Raw genomic sequence first — 27,500 nt, 5'->3', positions numbered from 1 at the left:
AAAGAAAGAAAGAAAGAAAGAAAGAAAGAAAGAAAGAAAGAAGCGCCAAAGGTTAGACAGGACAGAGATGAACATGGGGAGGCTTGACAGAAAGAGGATGAAAAAGTGATAATGAGGGTCAGAGGGGTCGAGGAGAAATGAGACAGCGGGAGAAAGAAAGAAAGAAAGAAAGCCAGAAAGAAAGAAAGAGACAGAACGGAAGATGAAAGACAAGAAGTTTTGTTTGCCCGCCAGCTACTTAGCAGAAGGATTCTTCAGAAGGATGGCAGGATGCGAAGAGAGAGAGAGACAGAAGGAAACAAGTGTTGCTGGACGGAGGAAGAGAGAGGAGTGAGAGACCAGCAGGAGGGAGAGATGAAGGCCGTCCTCCCACACAGTGTGAGGAGCGTTGTCAGGTAGAGAGAGAGAGAGAGAGAGAGAGAGAGAGAGAGAGAGAGAGGAGCTGATGTAACCGTCCCGCATCATGTGGCACAAACTGGAGCCTCTGATACTTAACAGCTATCATCGCTCAGATATATCGGGAATATCTGGAGATGTTTGTTGTTTTTCAGTGTAATATTTAGTCATGATGATTATAATTGTGTTATAGATCATACCTGAGTAGTCCAGTCCCGTCCGGCTCCTCATGTTTTAGCTCCTGTCATGTTCTGGCACTACCACAGATAGCAGTGTAGTTCCAAGCTGAAGATAATATAGATGTATACATATATACTTTATTTAACCAGTTCAAAATTCCCATTGGTTTTAGGTTTTTTAGGTTTTATTTATTCACACCATGAAAGAAAAACAATAAAGACAATACAAAACAAAAAAAAAGGGCGTGTGCCGGAGAGGTTTGAAACCCAAGTGGGCGTATAAATGTTCCTCACCGATAAAAAAAATACAATTATATGATGTATACAATAACCAAAAACAGAAAAACAAGACAATAAACAAACAAAAACAAAGAAACAAAAAGACAAAAAACAAGTAAATTAAGAGTAAGTGTGTGTGTGTGTGTGTGTGTGTGTGTGTGTGTGTGTGTGTGCGTGAGTGTGTGTGATTAGGTTACATTACATTGGAGGAGGCTATTGGGTGGCTTGATTCATCAGGCTGGCCTCCAATCAGCAGCATGACTAGTTTATGACTTGAATCTGCTTTGTCGGCGTTCCTTTATGTGCTAGAAGTGATTTTCAGACTGTTCCTCCATACAATGGCAGTGAATGGAGAGAGAAAAAAAACACAATTCTCCAAGGTAGTACCGAGGTTCAGCACTTTAAGCAGGTTTATCCTCCACTAGATCCCTGGTCCCCTCAGAAATGATGTCCCTGCCTCGTGCTGTCCAGGGTGGATGTGAAGGTAGAAACAATTTTGGGATGACGTCATCAGGTTATCATGTGGGCTTCACTTCCTCCTGCCAGATGTTTTATTGAATTAGACCTGCGGCACTTTCAGGAGAGTCAGCGTTAATTCAATCAGCATCAGACCCTTCAGTTAGTCCCCGAGCAGCTCCTGTTGCATCCACTTAGTGTGTAACTCACTCTCACATTTGTGTATAGACACAAACAGCACGCGCACACACACACACACACACACACACACACACACAAATATATCAACTTAAGGTATGCAACAAGACATTTGGCAGCAGTTTCAGTTTCAATGGTTTCCCCAACCATTGAAAGCAATATATTTGTTTATTTGTTTATATGTTTATTTAAATGGGCAGCAGTTCAGTAAATAGCACTCACAGCCAGAAGGACCCAGGTTCGATTCCTGGCCCTTACTGTGTGGAGTTTGCATATTCTCCTTGTGTTTGACCAGGGTTTTCCTCACACAGTCCATAAGCATGCAAGTCAGGTGGACTGGAGCCTCTAAACGGCCCGTTTACATTCCCCGCAGGTATGAATGTGAGCCTGTCTATGCAGCGTGTCTTGATGCCTTCTGTCCAGTGCATGCTGGGATTGGCCCCCAGCCTCTGTCACCCTGAAAATGATTAAGTGGGTCGAGAAATTGAAGGAATGAATGATTAATTGAATCATAATATAACCTTGTGTCTCCTCCTCGTATCTGTTCAGGAACTAAGGAAAAGCGGCCTTGTTTTCTCACTGACCCCCGTGCATTTCTGAGTTTATCCAGTGGGTTTTTCACACGACAGCAGTGATATATGTGACGTGCCTTTTGGAAATGCAAGGAAGTGAGGCAGTGATTTGGATGTGGAACTGGACCCTGAACTATAAATCCCTCCAATCCCCATTCGTCCAAAGTACTGGGTGACTTGGTGACTAGAGAGACCATGGCGAAACTGAAAGGTCACAAGTTTGATCCCTGCTACAATCAGAGTTTCTATCAGCAATATGCATGCTGTCAAAGTGACAATGAGCAAGACGCTGAAAAACGACTAAATAAAAGAACTACATGTCAAACATATAGAACAAAAGTCAACATTTAATAGCACTTATGTGTAGCTATGGGGCGGAAAGAAAGATTTTCAAGCTCTTGCTCTTTATTGTGTCTGATGGTGTTGACACAAACCAAAAAATGACATAAAAAAACATGTTCTGTGTGAAAAAATGGTAAAACCAGGAGGTTGCACCGAAACGTTGCTTTATAGCTGAGAACGTCTTCTAGATACATGTCTGATTAGGTTTCTTCATATGTTTACTTATATGTTTTTTTTTTCAAAATTACAGTAAGTCTTGTCCCAATTCTCAAAAATCAACGATATATAGTTTCTAGGGAAATCACTGACGGATCCTAACTGTCCTCTCCGGTCCCTCTGCAGGTGATTCGTATCCTGAAGGAGCTGAAGCAGAAATATCCGGACAAAGAGCTGGACCAGCTGGTGGAGCTCGCCAACTACTACGCTCTGCTGCACCAACAGAAGAGCAGGGCCTTTTACCGCATTCAGGTACCAAGCACACACACACACACACACACACACACAAACTCACTAACATACTATTTAGGATCTACAAAACAAATTACATTTACTGCCCCAGTGGTAATTGTTTACATTAACTGGTAAATGAACCCATTTACAAAGCAGTTGTTATTTAATTCATGATCATAATGATTCCAGTAATCATGATTGTTAATACTGAGCAAACAAACAATGCTTAATTAATCATGGAAATGATAATGTTCCTGTCTAAAGGCAAATTTATGGTTTCTGCGGTGTGCCCGGTGTTCGCGGTGCGGAGGGTCCGTGCGGCGAGTGCGGAGCTCCGCAGGGGGTCTGCAGCAGGTCTGCAGCAGGTCTGCGGAGGGTCCGCACCGAGCTCCTCTCAAAAAATGAAACTCTGCGGAGGCCTCCGCAAATGCCGCAGTCAGTTCAGAGGCTATGATTGGTTAATGGTTGCTATGTTAGTTGGTTACCAGGGAAGTAGTCTATTCGAGCAAACTGACAGCTGACAACTGGCAAAAATGGACAATCGGAGGAGATTCTGCGCTCTCCACGAACACCGCGCTGTTACCGCATTTACCATAAAATGCTGTGGCTCTGCGGAGAGAACGGTCTTGCCATGAACACCACGAACACCGGGCACACCGCAGAAACCATACATTTGCCTTAAGTGGTTTTAATGATTATGTAAATTTGAGCAGAATAGTTATGACATTCATGGTACACAGCCTACACATTTCAAACATAAACAAGAGAGAGAGAGAGAGAGAGAGAGAGAGAGAGAGAGAGAAAGTCTTGTCTGTCTTGTCTTCAGCCCTGTTGGTCCTAGTTTCCACTCCAAAGCACTACAAGTCGTAGCAAGAGAGGAGTCAGCTCAGTTAATAACAAACAGATGTTTTTTGGTTTTGTTAGCTAGCTAATTAGCCTGCAGGATAATTTAGCAACGCAACATGATCTCATAAAAAGTTGTGAAATGAGCACGAGCTCTGAAATGCAGATTTACGTGCTGTGGACACGAATTATGTGACGGCTGACGGTTAAGTTTAGGCAAGTAAAACAACTTTTGGTTCAGGTTATGGTTAGGCAACTGAAACAACTTGGTTATGGTTAAAAAAGAGATATCATGGTTGGGCAACTTGGTCATGGTTAAAAAAAAATTAAAAAAAAACTCTCTAAAAATGAAAATTTGATTCACAGTAGAAATGTTCTTCGTACAAGCTGGGAATTGAACCTCTGTTGCCAGTACTTCCGCCCGTCCACCACCCGACCACAACACCCTTACTTGCACTGCGCTACTTCACTGTGACACTACTTGTTTATAGTCGTGTTTAGTGCTGGAAACATGGAATTTTAACACTTAACGTGCACTTAACATGTAATCTGGTTTTGTGTGACATGTTGAAGCAACCGATATGTTAATGTCAACATACAACTAGCCACTACTAACGCTAGCTGCTACTAGATATGTTAGCTAGAGTGCTAATCAGATTTATTAATTAACAACAAGACAGTGATGGTTAGCTGACCAGATACTGTGGTTAGCTAGCTAACAAGCTGACATTATCTAAACACTAAATCAATCAGATCGATCAGTGGTAAAATGATCAGTTCCCAGTCAAAAACAACACAGAAGTTAACCATGTCTATTCTGTACCGTTGAGATGGACAAATTGTACGTTTAGAAACACAATCAGCTGTTCAGAGAGCTGAGGACCTCCAATATGGCCGCCAGTGGGTGTGTTACGTCACCTGAAAGATCAGTCCTTCTCTGTATCTCTTAACCCTGCCTCCTCCCTCTCTCCCTCAAGGCGACTCGTATGATGATCGGCGCCGGTAACGTCCTGAAGAAGCACGCGGCCGACCACGCCCGCCGCACCGTGGTGCCGGACGAGGAAACGCCAGAGGAAGACGACCTGGGGATCTGCAGCCGCATGGCCTTCGAGAGCGCCCACAGCCAGTGCATGGAGAACTGCGGTGTTCTGACTCTGGCTGTCGTCTGCCAAGGTAGAATCAGTCATCCATTCATTCATTTACTGTCTGTCCGCCTGTCACGGGGAAGGCAGAATCATATATACATATTGCATATTACATATGAATAAGTAATGAGATAATATTGACTTAACATAAATAAGTAAAAAGCAGAGAAGACTGATGTGGTAATAAACTGTAAGTATAATCTTTTGTTCTCTCCCTTTAAATTATTGTCTGCATTTGAACTTTCATTTCTGGTCCTTTATTTGTCTTTCTACCCTTTCTAATAACTTTTGGCAGAATTCAGAGAACTAAGTCATAAATTGTAATATGAATTTCTGTCAAAAGTGAATGTTTTACCATAAAAAAGTCATTACATAGAGTTTTAATATTTTGATTAATCCCCAAATTCCTTGGATTGAAGACATTTCTTTTCACTCTCAAATTAGTTTTTGATTTTGACATGTTTTGCTTGTTACTGTACCGGTATTTCAGGGTGTGTGAAAGGTTTTATTACAAAGGATTCAGTTTGAATCGGACACTTTTGGCCCGCTAGAGAACAAAGGCTGCAGGTGTTCAACTCTGGATATATAGACTAGACTAATGATCTCACCCAGAAAGCTTCCTAAGATGACTAAGATGGAAAAAAAAGATTCATGAGCACTTTTACTGTAGATCAGAGATTTACTGGGATATAAAACTATAAAACTTTGGTCGGCAAGGGTTTTATTACCTCGATAATGTTCTTTAACGCTGAATTAAAATAGACCTGCAGGTTGAATTACAAGCTATTATAAAAGTTGTAAAAGGCTTTTTTTTTATATATATATATATATGCAAGGCAGTCTCTTCAAGAAAGTGAATATCAATTCTGAATTGGGGCTTTAATTGTTACAACTTTTTTTGATGTGGTAAAATAAAGGTTTGTGTTTGTGCTTAGAGTTAGATAGATAGATAGATAGATAGATAGATAGATAGATAGATAGATATCGCTGCATGTAAATCAAGAAATCAATAGATATGACATCAACTAATTATTATTATAACATATTTTGATGTGCTATAATCAGAGCTATGTGTTGAATTTGTATTAAAAATGTAATAAACGGCGAAGATTTATGGTATGACCGTTATTTAATTGCTGTTATGAAGGCGGACTGGGAGAGAACACCTTCTATGTGGACTACAGGACGGAGGACGGGTCGGCCAACGCCGGGTCGGACTACGAGTACAGCGAAGGAACTCTGGTGTTCAAACCTGGAGAGACTCGCAAGGAGATTAAGGTGAGGAGGAGGAGAGGAAGACGAGGAACAGGAGTGAGAAAGGAGGGGGGGGGGTTGGGGTTAGGAAACTTTAGAGATGAAAGACATTTCACCTCGCTATAATGAATATAATCAGAAAATATGTCTTTTTTTGTTTTATCTATTTACCAAAATTAACCTGTTCAGCAATCTCTCATATGTGTTGCTAGACAACGCCATATGAACAAAAACAGGCCACGCCCAATTTGAAACGAATTTGCTTTCCATACCCTATCCATGCACCATCTTAGCATTTTTCTACTATCTTTAATAAGAATTGTCAAGTTTGTTGATTTTGACAGAAAGAGGACCCCACTATTAAAAGATTAATTCAGGTTTTTGGAGATGAGATGAAACTTTAATGATCCCTAAGGGGAAATTGTATTAGTAGCCTATCAGATATTTTATGAAACAGCAGCTTTCAGTTCATCCCAACAGCTCAGTTCATCTTGCCTCAGATAGTCGAGATTTTGGAAATAGAAGCTGATAGAATTTTTTTCTATGGTGGAGCAGGTGCTCAGTTCAAACACAGAGGCCTGCACCAGCTTTGCACACAAAATACACATTTTGGCTTCCAATATCTCAGTAACTAAATCTGGTGTAAGGGCAGAACGGAGCTTCAGTTTATGATGCTGCATAAACATCCTGCAGGCTTCTGAAAAACCTGAGCGATCTCTGTTAAACCTGCACAGATATCCAACAGATCAAAGAGAGGGGGAGAGGAAGAGAGAGAGATGAGGAGATAAATACAGAGAGTCCTACCAGGACAGACAGAGAGAGGCTGAAGAGAAACACGTTTACCACTACAACTACTACTGCTAATGCTAATGCTACTACTACTGCTACTACTAGTACTGTTACTACTGTTACTGCTAATACTTCTACTACTGCTACCACCACCAACAACAATAACAACTAGATTTGTATTGCATGTTTCTTTCTTTCCTTTCCAACAAATCTGAGACTACCTGTAATCGCAGTGTGCTGTGGAACTGAACCGGTCATATTAACAAACCATTAGCTGCAATAGAAGAGAGATTTTCCCTGCTGGGTCCATTAGATCCGCTCTGCAGATCAGAAAGAGCACTAGATATGTTTAAGTTCTATTATCATAAAAATGGAAATTTACATAAAAATAGTAATGCTGTGAGCTTGAAAGACCATTCAAGATTTCGGTGTCTGTTAAGTCCACAATCAGATGGAAGCAATAAAGAACAACTTAGACTGCTGCCGTGTTCAGGCCCACTTCAACATCATTACTATAGCAATAACAAGTTTTTAGCGAAATGCAAGTTTACGAAAATCTGAAAAGAAGATGCAGAGTCAGCTGGTCAGTTCAGACAAGCTGCTCCAATGTTCACTGGTCCTGATTACAAATGCTCCAAAACGTTTTACTGTAATCCAGACTTTGGAGCATCAAAAGAGCTTTGCCTGCAGCTCTAAGACAAAGCTCCTATACATAGTGATGAGAAGTTGGAGAGCATTGATTCAGAAGGCACAATACTGAAAGATTTGAAAGAAAAATTGCTTCCAAAAAGTTAAAAACTTCATGATATGCAACAATACTCCAACAAAAAGCTAGAAAAGCATATAGGCCGACTGCGAGAGGTAAAGAAGTGGTAAGCCGGGTGATTTCTCCTCAGATTCGAGGTTTGATCAGAGATCAAAGGAAATGTGAGGGCTGGGTGAGAGGAGCAGATGAGAGGAGAGTGGTGCAGTAGCCTGAAGTTTCATTATATAAGAGAAGCGTGGTGAGAATGGGACATTAAAAAAACAGACACTATAAATTGGCCCATCTAACGTGAGTGAATGGATGGGGGGAGGCTGAGTGAGTACACTGCAAAGGTCAGTGTCATCCATTTCAACAGAATACCATTGGATTTCATCGATCACTGTGCCAGAGATGAGCAGCAGAGAAACCAATTAAACTTGAATGTCTCACTCTTCTGCCAGAACTTTCATCGCTGTATCAATTCCACAGTATCACCACCTGTACGGCCTTCACAGCACTATTCTCTACTGATTGAAAAAAGAAAGCATTGGATTGACATAATCAATGAAAGGCCTTGTTATCGGCACTCAAAATGCAGGGTGCAGTTCTTTTTAAAGAAAGAGTTATAATAGTCGTCGAAATAAGAAGTCTATCATTAATTAAAGTTGGAGAATGAATGTAACTTGCAACACAATGATGGAATGCATGCATGAGAAGTGGGATCCAGTCGCAAGAAGTCGTGCAAGAAGCGTAAAAAAGGAAATTCACTTCACGTATCAGGGATTGCATGCATGCTTCAACAAATGCCTTATCCAGCAGGACCGCTGCACTGTTCTTGACAGTATATTGATATTTAGTGTTAAAGGTTTTCACATTCCAGAGCAAAACGAATACAACTTTTCTAATTTGGAATTTTCCATCCTCATAAAGCATTTTCAAAAATCTGAGTTCAGTTGTACGTTGTTAATAACTCATGATTGACTGACATGTCTGATCGAACCATATATTTCCAAGAGTGCATAATGTCTGAGAGTAAACACAACTTTGACTCTTGACTTTTTATGTTGTTTCAACAACTTGAGTTGAGGTTGAAATCATGTTTGACACACCTCAGTTTCTATAGATCTCCACCCTTAGAGTAGGCTACATTTGGCTGAATGGCTGCTGTTCTGCATGCTTAACATCAAGGTTGGAGTGTGTGGAAAGTTGTGCATGCATAAAAATTAAATTAACCGCCACTGCACTTCGATTCAGCGAACGCCTGAGTTGCATCTTAAGTAGACAGAGCCACTGAGATCGATCTTAAAAAGTCTCTGCTGTCTAATGGAGAGAAAGAAATGGGAGTTACTGCAGTCAATTACATCTTCTGTCAGTTGCATTTATCTATTGCATTTTATCTACTGAGAAAAGACAGAAAAACTCTTACTTTTCTCTTTTGTAGAGCCCTTCTTTCATCCTAATGAAGTCTTATCTGTATGGCAACAGATTCAGAATCCCTTTATACGCTTTATTCACAATAAATGCACAGAAATTTGTCTTGACAACTAACACAGTATCACAGTGCACACTGACACACAGGACCTCAATGTCAGTGCAAAGTGACAGTGCAAGACAAACAATTGATTACAGCACATTTATCACTCTACGGATAAACTTTCACCAAATCGCGCTTTTTCATTTTTTCCCATATTTGCTCTTTAAACATGTGACAGTTTGAATTTCACTAATGGCGATGGATCCAGGCTCTGCAAATAACTGTCGCCCTCACCTTAGTCACTAGATTGCTGCCATAAACATATATGAGGAACACTTGATTTATATTATCTCGCATGTCATTTTCTGCCTCTGCCTCTTCATCTCGTTATATCGCTTGTACGCATTGTGACTGGACTGGATTCAGAATATGTAGAAGCCTGATCACGTAGCCAAGCCTGGCAATTTACGGGCTGCGGTCTGGCTCATTGGATTACAGTGCCAGCGTAATCTGATTTGGGAGCGCCCGGACCTGTCAGTTAATGCGCGGTGGCATGATCAAATGATAAAAATCTCATTGAGACGACAAAGGTAACCGAAGCCTCTGTTTATCTGTCTGCGGAGGGAGAAGCAGCCGAGCCGCTCACAATTCAGCTCTCGGTTTCTGCTCGCACCGATCCAGACACACTCCAGACTCGAGCGTGCAGGGCAGGGTGGGGGTCAGCTCACTTTAAATTCAGCATGTAATTTGAAACTGCAGTTCACATAATAATGATAGAGTGTTTTTGGATAGCATCTTGTGGCAAAGGATCTCCATTTTTGGAATTCTGCAGAAAATCCACTTTCTGAGTTTATTACTTTGACGCAGTAGAGTTTAGGGCTACATAATAAATCATGTATAATCGTATGTTGAGATTTTAGTTTCCATAATTAATAATTGTAGAATATTGGCTTTGAATCCAACTCAGACCCAAACACATCTTTATCCTTCCTATCCCTCTTTCTCCCTCTCTCACTTCCTCTGTCTCTCTAAAGATCTTTGTCGAAATGTTCTTGTGTCTTCCATGACACGTTTGACGTAATATCTAACATAGATGGACAACGTATAAAGAGCACAGAAGTTTACTCGCCAACCTCAAAATATCGAGGATGCATCAGTTGGTGTCTTTGCCGACAAGAGCAAATGGGAAGCCCCAAGATTCATTGCAATAATGACACATCACATCTAAACTAGCTAACACAAATAAACAGTGAGATAGTCTATAGTACGGAGTCGTAAGAAACAGCTGGGAAAATAAACAGCTGTGTGTCTTAATTGATCAAACATCGTCAAGTACACAGCCCATCTCAAACTAAAGATGCATTCTCTGTGTTGTTCTTGAGAAGTTTGTTCTCCCCAAGATAACTTGGGAAGAACGTGCTCCTCAAGAACACATGTATCAACTTCTTATTCTTAAATTCCAAGTCAACTTTGCTCGAGTCCCAAGTCAGTCTCAAGTCTGGAGGCACAAGTCTCAAGTCAAGTCTCAAGTCTAAATGTAGATTACCAAATCAAGTCAGAACAAATCAAGAGTCCAGTATCAATTTAATATCTTAAAGAAAACTAAATATCTAGGACTTTTCAATGCAATATGGTTTTAATAGGATAAAAACTTGGTAAGAGCATCATGAGTTTGATTTCTATAATCAGTTTCAACTTCAATAAATTCAATCATTCCATACAAATTCAGACAACAGAATTTAAATTCACTCGTCTGCTGAAACAAATCTCATCACTTTCAATCTAAATCATTTACACAAACACAAGATCTTTTGTCGAGACTTTAGAAACCTTTTCAAGTCAAGTCAAGTCAAGTCTCAAGTCTTCTCTTCATGCATCAAATCAAGTCTCAAGCAGTTAAACTGTGACTTAAGTCTGCCTTCCCTCCCTCTGCAGGTCGGTATAATCGACGACGACATATTCGAGGAGGACGAGCACTTCTTCGTGCGCCTGCTGAACCTGCGTGTCGGCGATGCGGAGGGGATGTTCGAGAGCGACGAGGTCGGCGCCGCCCCCAAAGGCCGCCTGGTGGAACCGCTGGTCGCCACGGTGACCATCCTGGACGACGACCACGCGGGCATCTTCACATTCGGCGAGCGCATGGTGCGGGTGAGCGAGAGCGTGGGCACCATGGAGGTGACGGTGGTGCGCAACTCGGGCGCCCGCGGCACCGTCATCCTGCCGTACCACACCGAGGCCGGCACCGCCAAGGGAGGAGAGGACTACGAGGACGCCCGAGGAGAGCTGGAGTTCACCAACGACCAGACAACGTGAGTCAAACTGAGCGGTATCACTTTTCTATCCTTTAGGTCTTTTACCCAGGGAAAGTCGACGCACTGCTACACTTTCATACAGTTCCACACATTCGCACCTGGGAGCTTCCAAGTACAACCACAGTCTGATCAGCTCCACTAGACCAGTCGGTGGTTCAGCGCCTTGCTTAAGGGAACCTCAACAGTGGTTGTTAAAGGATAAGTTCTGCGATTTTGGACATATATATAATTAGTCTCTTCCATCCCTGTAGTACTTGGACCCACAGACAATATTGGTTCAATATTGGTAGAGTCAGCTGTCAGTTGAAACAGCGAGCTCTGTTGCCTCTTGCTGCTAACAATGAGTTTGTCAAAATATCTCCAAAAAAGACGTTTGTGGCTCCACAGTTGAGAAGAAACATGACTCAGACTTTCACTAATCAGGAAATCACTGAACTGAACTGTTTTTCTCTGCCGCAGCACAGACCGCTGTGGGGTGAAAGGCGGTTCCTGGCGGAGTGATCTAGTTCTGGACGGTCAGGTCAGATTGTAAACAGTAGAGTTCGGTAGAAGACGATCCGCTGAGTGGTGCTGCTGCTTTCCGGGCCGTGGAGAGAAATACGTCGGTCGCTCTCCGTAGCGTTTTCACAGACTGGCTTTTTTGGAGATATTTGGAGATATATTATTTCAACCGACAGCTGACTCTGGAGCCAATATTGTCTGTGGGTCCAAGTACTACAGGGATGGAAGAGACTAATTATATATAGGTCCAAAATCGCAGAACTTATCCTTTAAGGGAGGGAAAAACATTACTCATTCACTTTCTCCACCCGCATTTTCCCAACCGGTCCGGGGATTCGTAACGGTGACCTTCCTGTCACAAACCTGCTTCTCTGACCTCTAGGCCAGTGGTTCTCAACCTGGGGATCGGGACCCCAGAGGAGGTCACGAGATAAGTTTAGGTTCAAGTTTGATATAAGTTTGATCATGTCTATTTTTTCTGATGTATCTCTAATTTTTGCTTTTCTCTTATGGGACACTGAATAGCCTCTAGGCCTCCTGTGATAATTAATCAAACAAAATAACCTGAAAATGGAAAATCATTCTGTGGGTGAAGTGTTCACCACTCAGCATGTGCAGCCTGCGGCGCAGAGGCGAGTAGGCATTGCTTCATTTTCAGGTGTCAGGTCAAAAAAAATTGATTTCCACTCTATAAATTTAGTATTATGTTTTTAATCTTTGTGATAAATGCCTTTTTCTTTGAAGTAATGAGTATTTTGCAGCCATTAGGCTTCTTCCAATAATTAATCAAGTAAAAGCCTGAGGGAAAATGAAAATAATCCTTTGGTTTCAAAGTTCACCATTCTGCATGTTCACACCTTTTCTTGAGCCGATGAAATCTCTAAAAAGTACCTATTGTATAATTTCAAAAATATATAAATTAGAAAATAAGCATTTACTTCTGAAGTCCTGAAATGCTTACTTTATGGAGATTTTGTGTGTCAGTAACATTATGTAACTGATGTATTCTGTTCTACCTATGAACAGTGTGCTATGATGGAGGAATGGGCTCAATATAGTAATAATACTACAAAACTGAGAGGGAGGGATACAGGGAGGGAGGACATTTCATATTTGCCATCATCCACAGTGAAGAACAATGGGGAGAAAGAGAGAGGGAGGAGGGATGGAGGGAAGGAAAGTCACATGTTGCCCCCAGTTGTTTTCCATCATCCTGTCCTTTCTTTACCTGACTTCCTTTGTTTTTCTTGTCAGCCTTTACTCCTCCCCTGTCCTCTCCTCACCTCCCCTCTCGTCTCCTCTCCTCACCTCGCCTCTCTTTTATTCTTACCTCTCGTCTCCTTTCCTCTCCACCTCTTTTAACTCACCTCCACTTCTCTACCTCCTTCACCCACTCGCTCTCTCCGTCTTCACCTTCATGCTTGCCAGACAGCGTTCTTATCCATTATTCATCAAGGCTGACCTGAAGGTAGCCTCTGTGTGTGTGTGTGTGTTTAATTGGAGTATGTTTTGGAGTGTTCTGGTTACTAATTGCTGTGTGATTACAGTGTGAAATCATGGGGCCTAATTAGCTGCAAATGAAGTCTGACTGTCTGGTCGTCCTACTGTTGATTATACCCTTGCTGTTTTAAAAGAAATCTGTATTTTTTCCAGCAAAGGTTTGTTGAGAATACCTGCTCTTTTTCAGCAATGCCCTGCTTTCCTTTCATACACCTAAACACTTCAAACATCAGTAAATCATCACCATGTTAATTTTGAGACATTAGTATAATTCCTGTAAACAAACAAAACCATCGTCCAGAAGCCTGTCAGCCTCTATCAGCCTCTACTCTGCATCCTCCATTGTTTCTCCTTCACCTGGTGGATCTGGAGGGAAATCTGCTGGATCGCTTTACGGCACAAAACAGGAAGAGGTTCTGTTCTTCCAGAGAAAACGGAGCTAAAGCTGAAAGAGTTTCTGGCAGCAGATGGTGGAAGGAGGGAAAGGAAGATGGAGAAATCACTTCCAACATGTTCGATCCTCTTCAGGAAAGACAAAGGGAAAATCTTTTGACCGAAGAAGCAGCAACCTTTTTTTTGACAGGAAAAAAACAGGGTCTCAACCATGGTCTCATTTATTTACGGCTAATTATGCCAAGGTATCACAGTTAATTAGGGATTAGGTGCTTGCTCACTCATTTTACTACATTTACATTTGCCAATCATAAAATATACCCTGCATGTGAGCTAGTTGTAGTTGTGTGTGTATTTTTAGGCTGTAAAATGTATTTTGAATTACAAAGGGTTACGAATGCTCCAAAAAGTTTATTTTCCATCTAAAAGGCAAACTCTTAATGTGTTAGGAAAGTCCCAAAAAGCAAATTTTCCTTCTTTTCACGGTATAAAACTCTTTCAGAACATACAGGAGTATACCAAACGTTTAGAGGGTCAGATAAACTGGGGATGGCATCTTTAAATACCTTTGACATTGGTGTGTTTGTGTGTTTCAGATGTCCAGTATTATATTTACACCTGTTACTAAGTAGAATGGACTGTGTTGCTTTATTGATTCCAGCAGCTCTAACCTGACACACACTGCAGGCTCGCTGACTGACAGAGAGTCGGATTAGCTGAGACAGGGCTGCCGGTGGGTGATGGGTAAATGGAGGGATCCCACTGTGTGTGTGTGTGTGTGTCTGTGTCTGTGTCTGTGTTTGTGTCTGTCTGTCTGTCTGTCTGTCTGTGTTTGTGTGTGTGTGTATGTCTATGAACTATTTACCACCCAATATTTTTCACAGCCTGATCTAAACACCAGAGACTGACTGTCAAAGTGCCAACACTGCTCTTAAAGCAGAATTTATTGTGTGTGTCAATATTTGTGATTAATCCTCACCCAAAGCCTCAAACCAGACGACTCAGACTCAAACTCATCATCTCATTTAGTATAAAGTGTGGAGCTGCTGCAAAAGGCAATGACTGTCAGCTGTGAACCAGAAAATTTACTGTGGAAATTGAATTTCAGTTTTACAAAAAAGATGCATAATAATGCCTCCCACATGTCTTATCACATAATACATCCTTATCAGCCTGTAGACATTGCTTGTACTTAAGTAACAAGTGGTAAACTAGTCACAAACTATGAATTGTTAGGGATAAACTAATAATTATGTGAGGATGTCTAGTAATTAAGAAAGAATGAACACATACATTTTTGTTGTTTTGTATGCTGATTGTGCAAAGCAAATTCTCCCTGGTACAATATACGTTTTATTCGTTCATTCATTCATTCATTCACTCATTCACGCAAGGAATTTCAAATACTTCCACAGTGGGCTAATTGAGGTGGGGTGGATACTGGATATAAATCATTTCCAATAATAGTGATAATAATAATAATACATATTATTTAGAAAGTGCTTTACACAATACTCAAAGACACTTTACAACAGATACTAACTAACTAAAGTGAAGATAATAAAATGATGACGCAAGTATACATATTAAATCAATCGAATGGAAAACAGTGAAGGTGGTTGATTGTAGCTGGAGGAGCGTTGTGAACATCAGCCATGACAGAAAACCTTGGCCTTGGCCGTTGGAGAGACTAAGAAGTGTTTTTACAGTCAAGTCAACTCAAGTCAATTTTATTTATAAAGCACATTTAAAAACAACCAGAGTTGACCAAAGTGCTGTGCAGCATGTGAGTTAAAACAGCATAAAAAATAACAGACAGACAATAATACAGAGAACAGGAAATAAAAATACGTGCATGATACGCAGAGCGATTTTAATAAGATTCAAAGGCCAGGGAGAAAAGGTATGTTTTTAGTCTCGACTTAAAAGTGTCCAAAGAAGGGGCAGACCTAACAGGGAAGGGCAGGCTATCCCACAGTTTTGGGGCAGCAGCAGAAAAAGCACGGTCACCTTTTTGCTTCAACTGGGTTCGCGGGACAGTGAGAAGCATCTGGTCAGAGGATCTAAGTGACCTGTGGAAGTGGAATGGGGGCACAGGAGGTCAGAGATGTAAGGCGGTGCCAGTCCATTCAGGGCTTTAAAAACAAATAATAAAACTTTAAAGTCGAGATGAAACGGCATTTCGAGAGTATCTAACTTCCGTATCGTGACGTATTTCCGAGTGAAACAGGAAAGACAGGCGGGACGTAACGTTGGGAGGAATTTGATTTGAACGTTGAAAAGTGGGCGTGTCATAACACCCGAAGACACACCGTACAATGCTGTTGCTAGCTAGCTAACTAATGAATCTTAGCTCTGTGCGCTAAAAGTTGAAGATTGATTGATGGGTGGATGTCATGATATTATTGGTTGAAATTGGTTGAGTAATGCTTACGTAAGCACACGGCATATTTTGTTTTACAGGAAGAAAACATGATTGAATTTTGATATAAGAATACAAAGAAATTGATTTTTTTTGGCATATATTGTTAAATAGGTGCACAATATGATCGGGGATGTGATCTAAAAGGGTTAAAAAGGCATTTTTCATTTCATCTCGACTTTAAAATCAATTCTAAATCTGACTGGGAGCCAATGAAGGGAGGCCAGTACGGGGGTGATGTGGTCCCGCTTACGGGTGCCAGTCAGGAGTCCAGCGGCGGCGTTCTGGACACGCTGCAGCCGGGACAGGGAGGAGCTAGCGACTCCTGTATACAGTGAGCTGCAGTGAGAGCATGAATTACTTTCTCAAGATCATGGACAGAGAGAAAGGACTTTAACTACAGGACCAGATTAGGCCTGCAGGCCCTAGTTTTGGCAGCTGTGATTTGAGTATTAATGTTATAGATTTCAATAGCGGCCTCATTGCTGTAAATCTCCTGCCAGCTTTTTATTACCGTTCTTTCGCTCTCTGTCATTTTCACACCACATCGCTCCCCATCGATCACATCTGTCCATCACTCTCCCTTCCAACTGCTTTTAGTTCTCTCTCTCTCTCTCTCTCTCTCTCTCTCTCTCTGTCTATTCCTTGCTTCACTGCTTTTCTGTTTTCCCTCTCTGCGGGTCTCCTCTCCTCCTTCTGTTCTCTGCAGTTTTCTTCTCTTTCTTTCTCCTTGTAAACAATCTCCCCTGCCTTGTTCGCTCTTTCTTTTATTTGCCCACCCCTCCCCTCTATTCCTCCCTACCTCCTTCATTTTCTCCCTCCCTTTCTCTCCCCTTCTCTCTATCCTTCCCTCACCTCCTCTTCCTCTTTTCTCCCTCCTTCTCTCTCTCTCTCTCCATGTTTCCTTCTTTTACTTCTCCATCCTTCCCTCCCTCTCTTTCCCTACACCCTTAACTTTCTCCCTCCCTTTCTTTCACTATCTCTCTGTCCTTCCCTAGCCTCCTCTTCCTCCTTTCTTCCTCCTTCCCTCGCTCTCACCATCTTCCCCTCCATCCTTCATTTTCTCCCTCCTTCTCTCTCTGTCCGGGTTTCCTTCTTTCCCTACTCCTTGCTTCTTTCCCTCCCTCACTCTTTCCCTACATCCTTCATTTCCTCCCTCCCTTTCCCTCCCTCTCTCTCTTTCCTTCCCTCACCTCCTCTTCCTCCTTTCTCCCTCCTTCGCTCCCACCATCTTCCCCTCCAAACTTCATTTTCTCCCTCCTCTCTCTCCATCTTTCGTTCTTTTTCTCCTCCTTCCTTCCCTCCCTTACTCTTTCTCTACACCCTTCATTTCCCCCCTCCCTTTCTCTCCCTCTCTCTCTGTACTTCCCTCATCTCCTCTTCCTCCTTTCTTCCTCCCCCCTCTTTCCCTCTCTCTCTATCTTTCCCTCGCCCCCTTCCTCCTTTCCTCCTCTTTCCTTCCCTCCCATCATCTTCCCCTCCATCCTTCTTTTTCTCCCTCCTTCCCTTCTCTCCTTCCCTCCCTCTCTCTGTCTGTTGTCAGTGTGTGTTTTCCTCCGTTTCCACGGAGACGTTTCAGTCAGTCTGTCTTGAGAGACACTAACAGGTCTTGGCATCATCACTTCTTCTTCTCCTTCACTTCCTCTCCTCCAGCACCAATCCATCATCCCTCCATACCTCTCTAGTGTCTGTTGGTGCGACGGCACACACTTCTGTCTGTCTCACTCTTTCTTTTTCTTTGCTGCTCCATCCCTCCTTTCCTACTTTTCTGATGTGTGGCACACACAGCTCCGTCTCTCTTGTTTTCTTTTTCCACCATTATTCATCCAGGGCAGAATGACTGAGGACGCACGCTCTTTTTAAAGGTGCTTTGTGTAAATCACTGTCAAATTAATTTGTTACGTTGGTATAATTACTGTAAACAAACGGTGGAGATGATTGTTAGGCTCTGTCTCACACCAGTGGTATTGTTTGTGCGAGTGTTTCTCAAAATCAAAGACCACATTTCCCACAAACCCCGTTGTTTCTTCTTGTAAAGAGGATCTTTGTTTCTTAAGTCAAAGGTTTTCTCTTTTGGCTTTGAACACGTTGGAAGTGATTTCTCCATCTTCCTTTCCCTCCTTCCACCATCTGCTGCCAGAAACTCTTTCAGCTTTAGCTCCGTTTGCTCTGGAAGAACAGAACCTCTTCCTGTTTTGTGCCGTAAAGCGATCCAGCAGATTTCCCTCCAGATCCACCAGGTGGAGAAACAATGGAGGATGCAGAGTAGAGGCTGATAGAGGCTGACAGGCTGACCGCTGATGGACTGGTTTGTTTACAGTAATAATACTAATGTCTCAAATTTAATGCGGTAATGATTAATTGATGCCCAGCTGCCCAATAGAACCGCAGTCTTCCACTGAACAGCTCCACTGGAGTAAATTTGGATGAAGTGCTTTGCTCAATGGCACTGTAAAGGTACTTTTTGAGAGAGGAGATTGTGTTTCTCCTTCCCTTCGTCTCTGATGTCCATCATCACTGTAGCAGCACTCCTTCAGTGGTTCAAAATATTCAGCTACTGAGTTGAACTCCATGCAAAAAGCAAAGAGTCTGATGTATCTCCATTTAGAACATTTAATGAAAAACAAATGGTTACAGTCTAACAACATTCATCAATTTGCAATCATTTTTCTCAGTCAAAAAAAATGTTCTCACTCCAATTGAGTCTAATGACAGTGACATCAAGGGGAAATGTAAAGGAGCATTTCAACTAAATGGAATGTATCATACAAAACCATAGGAAAATCTAAGGTTCTATAATAATTAACAAATATGACTATAGTACAAATTAACTATTCAATATTACTTGTATTTCAATTAACACTATTTTCATTATTTGAAATATACAAATCACAAAATGTATCTGAAAACATCTTTTCTTTTAGAATGGCTCTTACAGTTACTAGGCCACACATGTCTGACTCACTCATTCTCTTTCTTTCCTTCTGCACCCCTCCTTCCCCACCTTTGATCCATCCATAATTGTCATGGCAGACACATTTTCCTCTCTCACTCTTCTTTACTGCTGACTCTCCTTTCTTCTCTCTCTGATGTCCTTCATTACTGAGGCAAACACGTCTCTGCCCTTCTCCTTGATTTTCTCTGTTATTCCATCAGTGATGTAGAAGTAAATGACAAGTTGGACTCTGTGAACTCAAGATAGTGATTACCATAAGGAAAACAATTTTTTACATTTACATTTTAGGTATTTATAGCTGACCTTTGTCCCAAGTGACTCACAGTGAGTGATGAGGCAGGAGCTCAGCGTCACATGACAGATGTTAGACACAACATTGGCTGCTGTGGGGATCCAACATGGGACCTTCCAGTTACGGGACGGTCTCTTTAAAGACCCCATCCAACTGCATCTTTACTTCCTTGATTTGATGTCTTCCTTACACCCATCAATATGAATAAAACCCAGTTACAGTTTCTGAACAGGATTGATTTGTGTTTCATTCTTTTGAAAAGATTCTATTTCAAGTAACTTACATCAGTCTGACTGGTAACAGAGAGAGATACATTACATTCATTTCGGATGGAGAGGAGTGAAAAGAGAGCTGTGAAAACGACTCATCATCCGCAGTCCTCCACTCAATCGTCTATCACTGACAGTCCTTACCGAAAAATGTAGACAGGTGCTTCACTTTCAGTAAAATTGGAAGATTGAACACCAACAGAAATCCTCACTTTGCGACTTTGCATTGGTGATAACAGCACAACTCATCATGAAATTGGATGTTTTTAGCTAAAATACGTGTTTAAAGGAAATAAACACAAATTGGAGTTGATACAGAAAGTCTGGTTTCTGGATCAGTTACCACATGAAAATGTCTTCTGCATTTGAGAAGCCTCCTCGCCTTCAGTTTACACAAAGAGAAGCAGACAGTGGCGACTCAGATGCACTTTATTGATCCCCTAGGGGAATCAATCAACCCCTAATCCTGGTGTAGATTCACTTTTGCTCTGCCTGTCTCTCCACCGTCCGACAGGAAGAAATATCCACTCTGACATGGTTTACTCTTGCTGTAAAGTCTGTACATCCAAAACATAGTGCAGGAAAAGGAACGCTGCTTTGGCTCAGAGGGTGCAGAGTCTAGAGGTGCTCTTTGAAAAAAACAGGGAAAATGTGGCAAAAAAAACAAAACAAAACTCAACTCTTATGAAAATACTATACAGCCGTTATTTATTTGGCTTTTGCATAGTGCATGATTAAAGGTGAAGTTAGACTTAGCTGAAGTTTATAACTTTATAGTTTTGGAATAAAGAAGATCCAGTCAGTAAAGCTGTCATCAATTTATCTACCAAGGACTTTGGTTGCCTATTATCCTTTTGAAAGTGCAACATCTTTTTAAACTTCAATCAATTTGTAAGAGTAGCTGAACTTCTTTCAAATGGATAAGTGGATATCTCATTTTGGATACTATTGGATATTATTTGGCTACTGTTTTGGATTTCTCTTCATATCTAGCATTACTCTGCTTATCATTTCATCCCTTTCTCCTTGTGCACCCGCCCTCCTACTATACACCCACACACACACACACACACACACTGCTGTAGAGTTCAGAACACCTCCCACACCTCACTGTGTTGCTCCTCACCTCTGCTGCCTCTCTGCTCCTCTACCTAATTCCCTCCTGTTTTCACTTTCCTCGCAGCCTTTCTTCTTCTTCTTCTTCTTCTTCTTCTTCCTGCTGTAATTAATGTGCAGCATCACTGTGGCGCACACGTATCCCCCCCTCCCTCCTCCCCCTCTCCCTGTCCTCTCATTAACCTCTCCCCCTGTCTCTTCCTCTTCCTTCCTTCCCTCTATCTCTGCTCTCCCTCTCACCTGTAAATTACCTTTCCTTTCCCTCCTCAGCCCCACTTAGAATAACAAGTGCTCTCTAACACTTGACAATGGCTTTGCTCCTGGTCGGCGTTTTTTTTACTTACTTACTTATGTAATGCCATTCTGTATGTGCGCTGTATTCTTTATTAGGATCCCCGTTAGCTGACACCAAAGTTTGTAATAAACTTGCCGGTGAGTGTACTGTGATTATGATTTTGTGATGAGCGTATTCTTAGTGATTTCAGGCTTTAGAGAGGTGCTGAACTCCTGAGTCTGAGGTTTGGACAGAAAATGCACAAATTTATCAGCCAGGGATCGAGGAAGAACTATTAGACATATATTAGACATATTGGAGATATACAGTATATGAGTATAGATATACAGTATGGCATTTCATGGCATTTTTAGTGGACGCTTTTATCCAGAGTGTCTTACATTAACAGTGAGTGTTTGAGTGTATATTTCAACCTTGGCAGTTTAACTAACTGAGCTTCACCAAGCCACAGTGAGCTACAACATCTCTCTCTCTCTCTCTCTCTCTCTCTCTCTCTCTCTCTCTCTCCCTCCCTCCCTCCCCCTGCCCCACCTATGACTGAATTATTGATCCTACTTCCTGTTTCTGCTTCCTTCTGCTCTGATTTACACAGCAGCTGGTCCTGATCAGAAACAACAGGGAGCGAGACCACCATTGTGTGGCTCTATTCTGTGCTGTGTGCGTGTGTGTGTGTGTGTGTGTGTGTGTGTGTGTTGTGGGCCTTGAGGTTTGCTGAAGCCAACACTGACAGCACATCGATAGAAAGGAACGGCCTGTGGTGGAGCCGCTGCGAGCGCTGCATTACCTATTGATGAAATGCTTTGCCTCGTGTGTGTGTGTGTGTGTGTGTGTGCGAGTGTGTTTGTGTGTATGTGATTGTGTGTGTGTACCTGTGAACCATCATGTAATTAATATTTTACACACCACCTTTTATTTACAGCAGAAGTAAAGTACAAAATACTGCAAGGTTGTCTCACAATCCTATTGTTTGTTTGTTTGTGTGTGTGTGTGTGTGTGTGTGTGTGTGTGTGTGTGTGTGTACAGTCAGACTCTCCAGGTGAGGATAATTGATGATGAAGAATACGAGAAACATGAAAACTTCTTCATTGTGCTGGAGGAACCCCGCTGGCTCAAGAGAGGAATCTCCGGTCAGTATAGATATCATTTCTCCTTTATTTATCCAGTGAAGGTTTTACTGGGGAAACTCGCTCTTTTCCAGCAGCTGCTCTCTCTCTCTCACTGGGAGCTTCCCAGTTCAACCACAGTCTTCAGCCTTTTGTGTACATTCATAAGATAAGATGAAACTTTATCGATCCCCGTGGTGAAATCAGGTCGCTGCAGCAGCAAAAGCAATAGGATAACATTAAATAAATATCATCTTCATGCTATCAACTCACGCTAGCTGCTGAAACTGCTGCTGGTGCAATTTCTTTAATGCTAAAGAGGAAAACAGAAGGTTAACTATGTGATTCGCAAAAACAAGACAGAGATGATCTTTCTTTAATGTATTTACCCAACAGAAGGTTCTAGTGAAGTTAACATTCATTTCTTACCCACACAGCAGTAGTTGAACACGTCATCCCAAAAATAATTTAAAAAAAAGACACATTTGACACATTTCTCGATCAAAATTGAATATGAAAACACCCAAAACATTAGCTGGCAAACCAAATAACAAGTTACTGTTGGTGTTATTACCAAAGTGAAACGGAGGCTTCAAAAACTGGACTGTCCATCTGCTACAACACAAAGTATAGGGATGAAGGGATGAAATTATAGATTCCTTGGTTATGTTTCCTCCTCTGTTAGTTTGTTTGTCTGTCGGTGAAAAGTTTATGAACAGATTTCCATGAAATTTGGATCCGGATCTGGGATTTCTGCCGTTAGTCGATTAGCATTTTTTTTTTAGCCGTAACTATGAAACTAACAGAGATAGAGACTTGATTCCAAATCCCAAGGTTAAGTTTGCAGAGTCAAGAAATCAATTCAACTTAAAATGTTAGAAATGACGTCTTTAGGTGTAACAGCAAGTTGGAGACCTGCTCAGCATCGGTGGAGGTTTGTGCCTTCTAGTTCATGTTTAGGCAAGGTAAGGAAAACTGTATTTATATGGCACATTTCATACACAAGGCTAATTCAATGTGCTTCACATAAAGCACAAAAAATACCTAATTGTATGTAAAATAACATTAAGAAGAAAGAAAGAAAGATAAAATAGGATTAAGTAAACAATAGAGACTGTTAGTAATGCAGATTGTTTTCCATACTTTCACGTGTTGGAATTGTCAGCTGCATATTATGTTTATATGTTTATATATTCCAGCAACTGTTTATATTATATATATGATTGCTTTTATTATTATTATTGTTTATATTTCTTATTTTACATTCTATTTTTGTTTTATACTTCTTCTTTTTTTTTTTTATGCTTCATCCTATCCTGTCCCATTACTCTTGCTGCTGCAACGACCCAATTCCCCCATGGGGATTAATAACATTTTATTGTATCTTACACACACACACACACACACACACATTCAGAGAGAGACCCATCCATTCACCTATTACCTGCCACAAGAAAAACACATGGATTGAAGTTGCTGCATTTTCAGTTTGAACCGTGAAGAGAGAGAAAGGCGGTGAGAGAGTTGTTTTTTTCTGTTTATCTCCCAATTTCAGAAGATTTTTCTTTCGTTTTAAATGATTAGACGGCCTAATGAGCAGTATGTTAGTCTGTTAGAGAATACAGAAACACTCTGTGGCTGTGAGATGAGGAAATTAGAGAAGACACTCACAGACAGAGAGGCAGTCAGAGCGTGCTAATGGTAAATAAAATGATAGACCGGGCTTGGAGTTAGATAGAGAGGGAGGCACAGAAAGTGACTAGTTGTTTGTGATGGAGAGAGTGTGACAGGGTGAGAAAGACAGAGAGATTAAGTATAGAGTGCGGGAGAAAGATGAGTGAAAGAAAATAGCAGGTTTCTAGTGAAGTGAATCCACTTAGTTAGAATCTAACAACTCTAAATCTAGCTTAAAGTCGAGATGAAACAGCATTTCGAGAGTATCTAACTTCCGTATCGTGACGTATTTCCGAGTGAAACAGGAAAGACAGGCGGGACGTAACGTTGGGAGGAATTTGATTTGAACGTTGAAAAGTGGGTGTGTCATAACACCCGAAGACACACCGAAGTACCGTGCTGTTGCTAGCTAGCTAACTAATGAATCTTAGCCTCTTAGCTCTGTGCGCTAAAAGTTGAAGATTGATTGATGGGTGGATGTCATGATATTATTGGTTGAAATTAGTTACGGGCATGCTTACGTAAGCACACGGCATATTTTGTTTTACAGGAAGAAAACATGATTGAATTTTGATATAAGAATACAATGAAATTGATTTTTGGTATTTTTTTTGGCATATATTGTTAAATAGGTGCACAGTATGACCGGGGATGTGATCTAAAAGGGTTAAAAAGGCATTTTTCATTTCATCTCGTCTTTAACTGTGAGAGTGTATGGAGTGTGTGTGTCTTTCTGTTTGTGTTTAACCTATACTTTCCCCTAAATGTGAATGCTAAAGTCAGGTCTGATATATTATTAAACTGCCCTTTTGTCTGGCTGAATGCCTGCTGTTACTGACTGCTGTCTTTTCTCCATCCTTCTTCCCTTCCTTCTTCCTCCTCTCCTCCTCTTCACAGCTCTGCTACTCAACCAAGGTAAGAAACCATCTGATTATTCCTACTGTAACATATAGGAGATCAATCCTAAATCCAAGCGTCTTCCTCCTTTACCAAGTAGAGCTTGATTTGGGTCAGAAAACGTAAACGTAATCCAAACTAAACTGGAAACATTTCTGTCCAAGCCCGATCTGACCGTGAGGAGTTTTTGCGTTTTTGTGAGCCCAAATCCAACTAAAGCCTAAAAATTGCTGAGAATTTTCTTACAACAAATTGCTGCTATCAGTAATATTTTAACCAGATCCTGACCCATATCCAAGCAGTTAAGTGAGAAATTCAGCCTGACTCAGCCCTCAGTCCTTCTGTCGGGTCTGCAGCTTTCTCGTTGGTTTTCCCGATTGTAAAAAAAAAACCCATATAATATCAAATCCCCTGCACTGCACTTCAGCACACACTGCATTCAGCCCATTACCATGCGACATACCTACAAAAATAAATGCTTACTTAGGCTTACAGCCCTGCGGCCTGCTTCTGTAGCCCACAGCTTCCGTGAGGTTATGGGTTTTTAACCTCTCTTTATGCAGGAAAAGCTTGCTGAGTGTGCATGCTCGCTCATACAGTTTCACTGGGATTTGCCCAGTACAACCACAGTCTTCAACTGAGCGGCCTCACTGGCGCAGTTGGGGGGGGGTTTAAGTGATTTTCCAGGCTAATGCTGGGATTTGAACCAGCAACCGTCCGAGGGTCACAGGTTCAACTAAATGTACTAAAGGGATAGCAGTGGATTTTGCCTTCATTTGAAGGTGTTGTTGTAAGTAAAAGATGAAAAGCTGCATCAATTTGAAATAGTTGCACTGCACAAAATCTCCATCTTAACATGTCATTTAGTCTATTATTGAGTCCAAAAAATCTTAATTTTCTTAAAGTGAAAATATCCAATGCAAATCAACTTGTTTCAAGAATTTTGTAGAATCAAGTGTCATTTTCTTGATAGTAGTGCAGTGATCTGACTTATTCTGACTGGTTTCAACAGACTGACATCAGCTCAAGTGAAGCTGCACTGGAAACAAGTGGAGTTATCTCTCCTCACTGGCAGAATGTTTTGTCTTGGTTTAAGAAAAATAAGATTTGAAGGCTGAATATGAGACTGAATGACTCGTTAAGATGGACGTTGTTTGCAGTGTGTAATTTAAAATAAAGAAGTTGTGTCCATTGTAGCCATGGATGGAACTTCTTTATTTCCAATTACAACAGGATTCAGTTTCTTTTCTTTCGGATACAGCTCCCTTTGAATAGATGCAACATCTTCATTTCCATTTGCAGTAACTTTAAATGGATGCAACATTTTCTCTCAGTTGCCATCCTCCTGCCTCCATCCACTCTGGTTTCCTACTCAGCCGTGGACGGACTTTGTTTACGCTGCCTGGGATTATAATGGCATTAGCTCTCATTTCTGCCGTCTCTTCTAGTCTCGCTCGAGGGTGAGACGGGTATTCGTCGGTTTACATTCGGATCACAGTAGAACCGGCCTCTGAATCCCAGAACACAGTGTAAATTAATCCTTACAAATGAGTTGGCACACTGAAAGCTTGGCTGAGGCTTGTTCTGCCTGCAGGGTGCAGATATATCTATATCACAGTGTATGTGGCCTTGATCAGATAACCAAATGGACTGGCTTATAAGGAGAGCCTGTTGTGCCAGTGCTTTATCGTCATATACAATATATCATATTATACCAGAATATTCAATTGCTTTTTATGACTATTTTGGAGCCTCTGAGTGTAGGAGGCAGAAGAGAGAGTAAGCAGGGTAAGGCGAAGGTTTGATTTATTATTCGTTTGTATGGAAATTGTTCTTGGATTGAATACAAAATGGGGAATGTAGAATACAGAGCAGGGAACGAAGTAAACAGTGAGCCGCCTGGAATGTGTTTTTTGATTATGGAAATAGTCGTGCAGCGTTTTGCCATGTAGAATGCCAAATGTTGATGATTTTTTATATAAAAATACACGTCTTATCATTCTAAGTCATAAAGTGGAACTGCAGCATAGGAGAGCGTCCAATCCCTAGTAATTGAGAAGCTATAGATTCACCCTTTCTGCTCAAATTAATTTCTGGTGTTGGGTTTGGACACCGGTAGGAAATCTCCTCAGCTTACAGGAAGTGACAAATCGAAGAGAGCAAAATACAAAACTTTCTCCTGGACAGCAGCAAGCGAGCGCTCTGTCCAGAGGAAGCTGGACTCACAATAACAACAATGAGCCGAACCTGCTGCCAAGATTTATTTTTTTTCACCACCTCCACCTCCACACAGAAGGAGATATTTATGTCGGAGGAGTGGGCAGCTCACTGACAGCATGTTGCGTGATTTTTGGGTAATGAAGTCCTTCAAACTTTCAAAAATTCAGCAGTTACCTCGCTGCCACTTGGGGCCGCCAAAGTGCAAAGTTGCATAGTGAAGCTTTAAAGTTTTTTACAACTGGTTACAAGCATTTCTCAATTTCTGAGTTAACTTTCTCAAAACGCTTCACACAGCACAACAGCACTCTATGTGGACTAAACTGTGAATGATTTTTCATTGCTTTCATTGCACACACACCCACACACACACACACACACACACACACACACACACACACCCGGCTTGTCAGCAGGGTGTTTGCCTTACT

General features: G+C 41.4%; 1 protein-coding gene across 5 annotated transcripts in view; it reads left to right on the top strand.

The window, feature by feature from the left end:
- LOC139916099 (sodium/calcium exchanger 2-like) overlaps positions 1-27,500 on the top strand; it is a 48,615-nt gene that overhangs the window by 10,967 nt on the left and 10,148 nt on the right. For 2 of the 5 annotated variants that reach the window (XM_078284051.1, XM_078284054.1), the window contains exons 6-11: positions 2,765-2,890; positions 4,693-4,888; positions 6,008-6,138; positions 11,058-11,431; positions 22,202-22,305; positions 24,853-24,870. In XM_078284051.1, coding sequence (XP_078140177.1) covers positions 2,765-2,890; positions 4,693-4,888; positions 6,008-6,138; positions 11,058-11,431; positions 22,202-22,305; positions 24,853-24,870 — 949 coding nt within the window. Of the gene's footprint in view, positions 1-180; positions 217-2,764; positions 2,891-4,692; positions 4,889-6,007; positions 6,139-11,057; positions 11,432-22,201; positions 22,310-22,860; positions 22,888-24,852; positions 24,871-27,485; positions 27,489-27,500 lie in introns of all 5 variants that reach the window. The other 3 variants (XM_078284052.1, XM_078284050.1, XM_078284053.1) reach the window with 3 other exon arrangements.

This window comes from Centroberyx gerrardi, chromosome 6 (genome assembly GCF_048128805.1).
Source record: "Centroberyx gerrardi isolate f3 chromosome 6, fCenGer3.hap1.cur.20231027, whole genome shotgun sequence".
Taxonomy (NCBI): Eukaryota; Metazoa; Chordata; class Actinopteri; order Beryciformes; family Berycidae; genus Centroberyx; species Centroberyx gerrardi.
Note: the sequence above shows the minus strand (reverse complement) of the source record. Positions and strands in the feature narration are given on the sequence as shown.